Genomic DNA, 11,117 nt, shown 5'->3' on the forward strand with positions numbered 1-11,117 from the left:
TTTTCCATCGCGGGCCTGCCCAACAAGGCGTTCCAGCGGGCGCCAGCTACCTGCTTAAGGCGCCGAACAGGAGCTCCCGGCTACCTCCATGCTCAGAAACCCCGTGGAACAGAGGGGAAACCGAGGGGACTCCAGGGGCTGGCCCGTTCAAGCCCTCCGTACCAAACACCACAATATGGATTTTGGGGGCTTTTTAGCCCAACAGGGAATATCCTCTCAAAGCCCCTCAAAACCTTGTCTACCAAACAATGCCTAAATGGGACAGGATATACAGGTCCAAACAGGGTCAAACAAACTATTAGTGTTACATTGTCAAAAAATTCAAGCCACAATCCTCTAAGCGGTCATGCATGATTTATGAAGCTCCTTAACGATTATGTAGGTCCATCAAACACCTTCCAACCGTTGTTTGCAACTTCTTCATAGGTCCATCAGCTTGCTGTCTCTGCTTGACTACTGTCTTTGGCGCTTCTCTTCCGCTTCCTAACCCTCTTTCGCTTTGCCTCGCCATCGGTCTTTGGGCCCTGAAGAAGCAAGTTCTCATCAGTGCTTGTTGCCATGAAATGTCCGTGTAAGCATCAGCAAAAGCGAATATGCAATGACTCTCACTGTCTAAGAGTATATAAGATTTAATTGTCACATTATTTCTCATCCGTAGGCAACTACAGCATTGCTTTTACAACATTAATTGCACAGATACTTATAGTGAGTGTGTTCCGAGTATTACATATACCTTACGGATGTCAAGTGATAATGCTGTGTAGTGATGATTAATTACCTGATTTTGAGCAGCTGATGGTTGGGGCTTTGGTTTCTTTTTCTTGCAGGAGAGTGGGTTTGGACCCTGCAGCACAACACGCATTAACATTTGTTAAAGAAGCAGAGATGCCATCATGATCTCAAAATGTTGATTACGCCCACTAGATCAGAACAATGGGGTATCCAGAAAAACAGAAGCTGTAAATGTTAACCTTTGCTCTGTTCCTTTTAAACTTGCTTTTCTCTGCCACTCCGGGAGCGTTTCCATTGACGGATGTCTTTCCTTCGGATGACGCCTTTAATAGCTTCTTAAATTCTGATTTTTCCATATGTATACGCTTCTCCTCATCCAACTGAGCAAACTGACGTTGCTGCACTGAGGGTTGCTCAATAAACAGGGAGTTCTTCAGACCATATATCACAGGAACACAAGGAACCTACACCCAAGAAAAACATACATGAGCAAACTGAATGCAGAAGTAGCTTCTAAAATGGCTTAATAAATTCAGCTATATCATTTCTGTAAAGTAGGAGTAGATGATATGATACTTGTCAGTTGTATCATGTCCCTGAGCAAATTCCTTCACAAGTAACATTCAGGTGACTAAAATAAGGTAAAAGTAGAATGCTACATCCAAGCAGAAGATACATGAGCTCATTGTGCAAAAGCAGTTTTTAAGATGGCATATAAATTCTGCTATCAGTGCTATGTCCTTTTAAGTCGATGCTATTACATTTGTGCCTTGTATTGTGTCCCTGAGCAGATTCTTTCACAAATAAAATCCAAGTGATAAAATGATAAAAGCAGAATGCTAGAGAAAGAATCTTCATACCTCCCGTAGCTTTGCCCGGAGATCAGAATCCTGAGTGGCAACAAAGTAGTGCTCCGGATTCTTATCACCAACAAGTGACAGAATACAGTCAACCGCACTGACCACTTTGTCATGCTCACAGCTGAACACACAAATAAAAGTCCAGAGAACAAACTATCAGCGCCCCCGCCTCGAGCTCGTCATGTCATAAAAGGGTAAAACTATCCTGACTGAATGTAGTAGCAGTATTTCATACAAATCAAACTGATAAAACAAAACCAATGTGATCCAATTTCAGAACATGATTTGCAGTTGGGCATGGAAGCAAACAAACCAGTGCCAAATTACATGATTCAAAGCTGGAAATGAAGTTCCATTGGTTAATTGGTTTCACAGCCTACTTATTCTCAACTTGCATGCAACACCATTGTCCATCTATTTTTCTTTTCTTCATAAGAGTTACGCCCTCCGTTCCACAATGTAGCGCGTATAGATTATTTGAGAAGTCAAAATTTACAAACTTTGACCAAGTTTGTAGAGAAAAACATCTACATCTAGATTACCAAATACTCCCTCCGTCTCAGAATATAAGGTGTATTGGTTTCCGTGCAAGTCAACCATTTGAAAGTTTGACCAAGATTATAGAACAAAATAGAAACATCTGCAATACCTAATAGATAAAATATTAAACTAACTTTCATGATCGATCAAATGATATAGATTTCATATTGTGGATATTGATATATTTTCCTAAAAACTTGGTCAAACTTGCACTCGTTTGACTTTTGAAAAAACAAATACACCTTATATAAAGGAACGGAGGAAGTACAAATTATAAGATACTCCATAAGACATGTTTGCATGTTATATATATTTCGTATTGTAGTATAAATAATTTTATCTATAAACTTGGTCAAAGTTTGACTTTACAGAAAATCTATATGCACTACATTGTGGAACGGAGGGAGTACTTATTTAGTCTATTAGTGAGTGTGTTATGTATTTGCATGAGTGTGCCCAGTGTAAGAGTTGGTTGTTTGAGACATGGATGTAATTGGTTTGGATATTAAGAGAAGAAAAGAACAACATGGTGAGGCCATGCTTGTGCATCATTCATAGCGTTCCTCATTGCCATATGTGTGAGTTACGAAGAATCATATTTGTGTTTTCTCAACTTACAGTAGAGTAGTAGGCGAGAGATAAAGGAATTGTTTTTATATATGTTGTTTTCTATATATAATTATCCGTGGCAACGACTGAGACCCAACTAGTTCCAGCTAGGTATTCAGATAGCACAAACCCAAATTGTCAAATTGAATCTACGAGGTACTAACCTCTGTTTCAGGAACAGAGGGAGTAACTAATATGACAGAACACAGTGATCCACATTTAAAATTGCATCCACGACTAGTGCATATATGGCCACGGATAGAATGGAAGATATATATTAAGAGTGGTAAGGCTGTGAAATAAAGAAAAATGGATAAGAGAATGGAAGAGAAGGAGGGAGAGGGACCTGGCGGTGGCGACGAGTTGGGCAGCGTCGAACGCCTCAGAGTGGGACTTGCCGAGGCGCCTGAGCTCGGCGACGACGCACTTGGAGGTCAAGAGCGGGGGCGCCCTGGACGCAGAGAGGAGCTCGCGGAGGGCGTCGTCGGCCGGGAGGAGTTGGTGGACGAGGAGGTGGTGCACGAACGTGCCATCGATGAGCACCTTGTAGGGCTCGCGGAAGCCGAAGCAGGTGGAGTAGAACTTGACCACCTTGCGGTGCCGCGATCGCCTCTTCACCCTCATCGCGGACTGGCGTACGCGGGTAGGCAGACGGCGTCTGCGGTGAGTCGGCGACGGTGGCTCTCCTAGACGAGCGGCGGCTGCCCTCCAGGACTAGCGGGCTAGCGGGCGGGCGGACGGGGTCACCGGACCAGCGGGCAGGCGAGGACTCTGTGTCGCCGGACGGGCGGGGTCGCTGGGCTGGCAGACGGCGAGCCGGCGACCCTCCTGGACCTGGACGAGCGGCGGCGGCGCAGCTCCAGGTCCTGCACGAGTGGGCGGCGGCAGACCAGTCTAGGGTTCGTCTCGTTCGGTCTGTCCGGTGCAGCTCGAGTTTGTTTGCGCCTTCGTGGGCTGACTGCTTAAAGCCCAGATAGAGGGAAAGGCAGTGTGCTGCGCGCTTGCGCCCCCGGTTTTATCTCTTGAACTTCAGCCCCTGCGCGCTTACGTCTAAATCACAAACTGTTTTCAAAATAGATTCCCGTATTAATCAGTTTTGACTAAATTTCATGAAAAAGTACAGTTTTACTAAAACTAGTAGAGTGCCCGTGCGTTGCTACGGGCTCTTAAAATAGTTTGCAAGAGTTACATGTTAAATTTCACACATACAAACAATATAACACTAACATAATTATTGAATAATTGAAGTCCAATTTGCAATGTAAATTGATAACAAAAAGAAAGATTAACGACATGTGCATGTAACAAACTGAGCGATGTTCGACATTAACATCTATTACAAAACTATCAATATCTAGATGATGCGCTTAAAAATTCTTTCACAATATCAGGGAAGTTGCCTTTAGCTTCATTCCTACGATGTTTTAGCAAGTATAATAAAATTTATGCCAAGTTTTTAAGATAAGCATCGACATGAGGTTGGGACCTTTTTTATTTTGTTCCTAGGGGGCTCTCAGTTTTCTGTCGCGGCAGCCTGCAACCATGAATCATGTTAGCACGAAACATTCCATCATCCTGAGTTAATGTAACAAGACACAACTGAAGTAAAGAAGATCAAAAGATGAAAAAATAGATCAGCATTATAGACAAAAAAATCCAGATGAATGAATAAAACAACTCTTTCTCCTAAATCTAACATAGCAGAGTATGCATCTCTAGCTACTAAAATTACTACACATGTAATGTAGTTTTTTAAGATCCAATAAGCTCATAACCATGTTTAACACGAGAAATAATTGGACTAGAAGGAGAAAACAGAGGAATATGAAAGGTATGAGACTTGGAAAGGATGTCTAGAAACTAATTGGAGGCACACTGTTATCAACACATATGAAAGAACACTCTTCAAGTTACAAAAGGAACTCCCTTTGATGTCCTAAGCTAATTCAGTCTCCACAGTATGCATTGTTATTATCTTATAGTACAAAATAAATTAAAAACTAAGTATACCTCCAGATGTTTATACTACATGGAAGATAATTATTGGAGAAAAACGACCAATAAAGCATGACTAAAGTTTAAAGTTTGCATCCCTAAAAACTAATCATTGTACCAAAGGATTTGATCTGTGAGCATTTTCCTTTTTCCTAAGCAACAACATCGAACTTTTCAGGAGAAGGTGAAAGATCGTGGATGTCGCCTAGAGGGGGGGTGAATAGGCGCTTTAAAATAATTACGGTTTAGGCTTGAACAAATGCGGAATAAACCTAGCGGTTAAATTGACAAGCACAAAACCTACAACAACTAGGCTCACCTATGTGCACCAACAACTTATGCTAGGCAAGATAAACAACTAAGTGATAGCAAGATATATGACAAGAAACAATATGGCTATCACAAAGTAAAGTGCATAAGTAAAGGGTTCGAGTAAGAGATAACCGAGGCACGCGGAGACGACGATGTATCCCGAAGTTCACACCCTTGCGGATGCTAATCTCCGTTTGGAGCGGTGTGGAGGCACAATGCTCCCCAAGAAGCCACTAGGGCCACCGTAATCTCCTCACGCCCTCGCACAATGCAAGATGCCGTGATTCCACTAAGGGACCCTTGAGGGCGGTCACCGAACCCGTACAAATGGCAACCCTTAGGGGCGGTCACCAAACCCGTACACTTTGGCAACCCTTGGGGGCGGTCACCGGTACCCGTCAAATTGCTCGGGGCGATCTCCACAACCTAATTGGAGACCCCGACGCTTGCCCGGAGCTTTACACCACAATGATTGAGCTCCGAACACCACCAACCGTCTAGGGCGCCCAAGCACCCAAGAGGAACAAGCTCAAGGGCACCAAGCACCCAAGAGTAATAAGCTTCTCAACTTGTAACTTCCACGTATCACCGTGGAGAACTCAAACCGATGCACCAAATGCAATGGCAAGGGCACACGGAGTGCCCAAGTCCTTCTCTCTCAAATCCCACCGAAGCAACTAATGCTAGGGAGGAAAAAGAGAGGAAGAACAAGTAGGAGAACACCAAGAACTCCAAGATCTAGATCCAAGGGGTTCCCCTTACAAAGAGGAGAAAGTGAGTGGTGGAAATGTGGATCTAGATCTCCTCTCTCTTTTCCCTCAAAAACTAGCAAGAATCCATGGAGGGATTGAGAGTTAGCAAGCTCGAAGAAGGTCAACAATGGGGGAAGAACACGAGCTCAAGAGATAAAGTAGAATGGGGAAGAAGACCCCCTTATATAGTGGGGGGAACAATCCAACCGTTACCCCCACTTCAGCCCCGCAGAGAGCGGTACTACCGCTTGGCCAGCGGTACTACCGCTTGCCCCTATAAGCGGTACTACCGCTCCCTCTCGCGGTACTGCCGCTGGGCCCAGAGCGGTACTACCGCGGTGGCAGGGCGGTACTACCGCATACGAGCGGTACAACGGCCCCCACTGCCGTGGCTAGTACCGTAAAACCCGACACGAAAAAAGACCCCTCGAATCGAGACGGTACTAGCACGAGACCGCAGCGGTACTACGGCTGGGGGCTACCAGCGGTACTACCGCTCAGGAGCGGTACTATCGCTCCGGCCCGCGGTACTACCGCTAGGAAACCAAAACTGCCATAACTTCTGCATATGAGCTCCGAATTGAGCAAACTCAAGCTTGTTGGATAGAGGAAGACGAGTAGCATCAAAACAGTGAAGGTATGCCAACAAATAGAGGAGTGAAACCTCCAACCGAGAAGAACCGGCATAACCTCCAACATCGAAAACATCATAGAAGATGTGAGTGAACTCCGTTTTCGATGAACTCGAGCTTTTCATCAAGATGACCATAAGCTCCAAAACTCACAAAGAGAAGAACCAAACAAGAACCAATAAAGATGATGCAAGGATGCAATGGTTTGAGCTCTCTATGAACGATACGATCAAGCTACTCATCGAAAGCCCCCTTGATAGTACGGCAATCGATCCTATAACCCGGTCTCCCACCTACCATCATGAGACCGGTAAAATAGAAAACCTATCAAGAGCAAACCTTTGCCTTGCACATGGTCCACTTGAGCTAGATGATGACGATCTTGACTCCCTCAAGTTGGACCACCTTTCTTGGTTGCGTTGGCTCGATGAAGACTAGTTGATTGCTCCCCATGCTCCACTATGGGTAAGCCACTCTTCCGCACATCTTCACAAGTCCATTGCCACCACAATGGACGACAAGCTTCAAGCATTTGATCTCTTCATGATGCTTCACTTGAACTTGCACATCGCAACATCTTCACAAGTCCATTGTCACCACAATGGACGGCAAGCTTCAAGCATTTGATCTCTTCATGATGCTTCACTTGAACTTGCACACCGCAACCTAACCCCACAAAGAACTCTCACGAAGACCATGGGTTAGTACACAAAGCGTAATTGACAATGCTTACCATACCATGGGATCGCTTGATCCCTCGGTACATCTTGTGCGCTTTGTGTGTTGATCAACTTGATTCACTCTTGACTTAGTCTTGATCAACCTTGACTCTTTCCAACTCTCTTCATTTGGATGATGTCTTGAAGGTAAACATGAATGATCACACAATCTTCTTCTTCAAGACATGCTTGCAATAAGCTCAACTCTCACATGACCAATCTTTGGATAATTCCTTAATAACACATTGGTCACCACATAAACTCCTTGAAACCACCACATGGACTTCAAGAAATGCCTATGGACAAATCCTTCAAATATAACTCAAGGCAACCATTAGTCCATAGAGATTATCATCAATTACCAAAACCAAACATGGGGGCACCGCATGTTCTTTCAGAAGGGTATATACAATATTTACTAAACTGAATGCTTTCCACCTGTTTCTAAAAGGAATGGATCCTTCATCTAGTCCTTTGCTATCTCCTACAAATTCCTTAAAGAGTACACCTACACTGCGGCAAATAATGCAATGCCTAGAGGTAAATCTATCAATTTTGGCACATACGTACTTGCATGGTGTTCTCCTCCTCTATCAGCATTTGTCAGTCCAATTTGTGCCTGCATGAACAATCCACTTCAGCTAAGAACATTGTACAAAAGTAGGCACATTAGTTTATTGGATGGAAGTGGTAAGGAATAAACACTAAAACATAGTTCCTGATATTAGCTATTAAAGCTGGAGCATAATTTTCACACCAAGTAAGTCCCTACAGAAAACACACATCAAAAGATGAGAAAACTTTCATGGACATGAAACAAAATAAATCTGAATGAATCCATTTATATGATTTATATGTAAGAACAATGTGTGGCTGCTGTCTTAGAAGATGTCCTTTGAAAGATCTATTCATCGGAAGGCAGCAGGATTTGTATTGATCCTTATATATTGTCCAAATTTCTATATTGGAACCCAACAGAAATTGCACACATTTAGCTTGTAGTGCAGATTTATAGAAATTAACTGTGAGCGACATTCTCTAATAATTAATTATACATTCTGATTTCCAACTAACCCATGATCACAGAAGCAGAAGCAAACAACTCATTTCCTTCACAATAGCAAGCCAATTTGATCACAGAAGGCAATGATTAACTGACTTATCCATGTGTGTGTGTATATTAAAGTTTACAACACAATATCTATTCAGCAGCAGAACCTTGATTTTATTTTCTTGTATGTGCAAAGTTGAACCGCTAGTGGCCTCACCTCTGAGCCCATGCCCCACCTTTGAAAGCCTGTGATCAAACGAGAGATGGGAGTAAGCACAGTATCCTGCAGTCAAATGAGAGAGGGATTGACAAAGGGGAATTGAAAGTGAACAAAAAGAAAAGCAAATTCTTGAAGTGAACTCTTTCCCAGAACTGAGAAAGGAGAACCATAGTATTATGGTAGCATTATGAGAACATCAATTAGTTGTGGCCCTTCCTGCATTCCATGTCAAATATGCACGTGTCAGTAGATTAAACAAATACAACTTACCTACAAAGACTCGATGGTGAAAGTCGAAAATACTCTATGCACTGACAGATAATTCTTCTACTGTTCACTTGGACATAATCAAATTATTATTCAGAATATTACATATCAGAATAATATGTGCCAATGTTGCAATAGACTGGCACTGAGATGTGAGATGGTGACATTTGATCAATTTGCCTCCTTCCAAATAGAAGTTCAAGAAAAATTAAACTAATGGACCAAGTGAACATGAAAGACACAAGTATACGAAAATCAAATTGTTTTTTCACCATATATTATTGGAAAAAATATTGAACATCCATGCCTTCATGGCCCCCCTCTAGTTTGGTGCATAAATCAGAGGTACAAAGAGATACTAAACATTACATAACAATATTTTTTATTTCTTTAAAAAATCATGCATAAAGAAACCGTGACCATGTCTCAGAAAAATAGTACAAGAACATTAAACCTTGACAGAAGGAGATGGAACACTAAAAAGTGAATGAGCTACCGGAGGCTGAAGGACATTGGTCAGGAGTTAGGACACAGCGAGGCGCAGCAGTGATCACTCGACCTTGGGTACTACAGGGACTTCAGGCCTGAAGGACATTGGTCATAAGTCAAGACCATCGGCGTGAATCTCATCGGTGTGCAGGGAAGCATCTAGAGATGAAGGTCGTTCGTGCCGCCGCCTGGTGGATTGCTACAGTTGGAGGAGGGGGGCTCGCCACCGTCTCCTCCCGGCTGTTGTGCCGCCATTGTCACCTTATGATCGAACACAGTGGATCGAGTTACATCTAGAAGAAACAAAATGAAAGTCATAATTAGTAAAGAATTTTCAGCGACAAAAGGATAAACAAGAATTGGAATGTTAAAATCCTTTTGTACATGGCAAGAGTTGAGCATAACTCTCACGACAACATTGTCATTGCTCTAAAAAAAGTGTTGTAGCTTATGCAAGGCTCTCAGATTTTCTCCCTTACCTTTCATACTACAGAATGATACATTTTAATGTACCTTGCCAAGCCAAGTTGGAGTGTATGCTGTATCATCGGCCAATCTGATCATGAGAAACAAATGCTTCAATTAGGTCACCTCCAATTAATTTAACTAAATAGAATAGAACACCTGAAGAAGAAGTAAAGTCAGTCTCCGCCGCGACAACTTTCACTTGGTAGGATATATCCGTCCCAGGAGGCCTGACAACATCCTCCTGACTGCAATTTTAAGCCATTGACACATAGCACCATGGTTCCCTGCAGAACCTGCTTGTCACTGTCGAGCACTGCGATGCATGCTACTTACGTTCATAAGAGATAAAAAAAGCACCATGTTATAGAAGAATATGAGCTAAAGAAGATAAAGCAAAAACCAGCAGAAAATTAAACCGGATTTCTTTAAGGAAAAATAAAAACCAGCTCTGAACTGTAGAGCATGTACAAATTGGTAAGAAAAATGGCCTCTGAATCTGCGGCAAACCACTTCAGAGCCTTCACCCCAGCAGAGAGCCAAGTCTGAAGGTCCTCCAGATTAGATTATGCTATCATATCATGCATTAGCCCATGAAATTTGTAGCTCTGTGGCTGAAAGTACAGTCAAGTTCGTATAAAGAATGATTCTAACAAACGTTCTGAAAGTAATACCCACTCGTGGATCCTTATCCTTATGTGATATGCTCATATGCATACTTGTTGTAGGAATAGGCAGCTTTTACTTCTTGTAGACACAGTGCATAGAATTTTCAGTTCTTCTGACTTTGATTTCCCTTAATTTTTCTACCTGCAAAAACTAAGAATAAGGGTAGCAATCTCAGCAACAACAGTGTACAAAATCAACTTTGTTACGTACATGTGCAAAATCAAATGCCATAGCATAATTAGGACCTGGAAGACCTGGACGTGGGCGATACAGGGCATCGTTGGAGGGACATGGATGGCATGGCGGCGAGCATGCCGGCGGCCGATCCACTCCCTTACCTTCTAGCCCAACACCGCTCCTTCCATGCCCACTCCGCAAGCAGCCGGAACTCAGGAAACCAGGATGGTAGGAGTGAGAGAGAGAAGAGATAGGGGAAGGGGAAAGGCTGCACCTCAAGCACACTGGCGGCCGATCCAGAACCGCGATGCACGTGAGAGGCGAGGGTGGCGGCCTCCAGTGCCTCGCCCCGACGGGACACTAAAAAAAAAGACACATCTGTGACATTTTGGGCCGAACGAATTTTTTTTCTGTCATACATATGACACTTCTATGACGATAATTGTGACAAAACCCGGTATCATCATAGATGTGGTGGGCTCCTAGTTCTATGACAAAAAATCATGACAGAAAATGGGCTTTTTGTCCTGGGCGGGCCGGAGACGCAGCTGCATGACATTCTTTGGGCCGTCCATGACGGAAAAAAACCGTGGTAGAAGCGAGGGGGAGGAAAATTTCGGGGAGTTCC

General features: G+C 43.2%; 1 protein-coding gene and 1 long non-coding RNA gene across 2 annotated transcripts; both read right to left on the bottom strand.

The window, feature by feature from the left end:
* Positions 1-269: 269 nt before the first annotated feature.
* On the bottom strand, positions 270-3,708 carry LOC123119612 (rRNA-processing protein UTP23 homolog). The gene is made up of 5 exons (XM_044539474.1): positions 3,088-3,708; positions 1,593-1,713; positions 972-1,196; positions 779-844; positions 270-524 (listed from the first exon to the last, which is right to left on the bottom strand). Exons 1-5 carry the CDS (start codon positions 3,363-3,365, stop codon positions 432-434), a joined length of 783 nt encoding a protein of 260 aa, XP_044395409.1. The 5' UTR covers positions 3,366-3,708; the 3' UTR covers positions 270-431.
* Positions 3,709-7,415: 3,707 nt separating this feature from the next.
* Positions 7,416-10,443, bottom strand: LOC123124413 (uncharacterized). The gene is made up of 3 exons (XR_006461074.1): positions 9,658-10,443; positions 8,420-9,471; positions 7,416-7,770 (listed from the first exon to the last, which is right to left on the bottom strand). It is a non-coding gene; the product is annotated as an uncharacterized lncRNA (long non-coding RNA).
* Positions 10,444-11,117: the final 674 nt, after the last annotated feature.

This window comes from Triticum aestivum, chromosome 5D (assembly GCF_018294505.1).
Source record: "Triticum aestivum cultivar Chinese Spring chromosome 5D, IWGSC CS RefSeq v2.1, whole genome shotgun sequence".
NCBI lineage: Eukaryota > Viridiplantae > Streptophyta > Magnoliopsida > Poales > Poaceae > Triticum > Triticum aestivum.

Coding starts and splice junctions, on each gene's coding strand:
- LOC123119612 (XM_044539474.1), bottom strand. CDS start 3,365: ATGAGGGTGAAGAGGCGATCGCGGCACCGCAAGGTGGTCAAGTTCTAC. Junction 1,197..1,592: donor TCCGGGCAAAGCTACGGGAG/GTATGAAGATTC, acceptor TCTTGGGTGTAG/GTTCCTTGTGTTCCTGTGAT. Junction 525..778: donor CATCAGCTGCTCAAAATCAG/GTAATTAATCAT, acceptor TTGCTTCTTCAG/GGCCCAAAGACCGATGGCGA.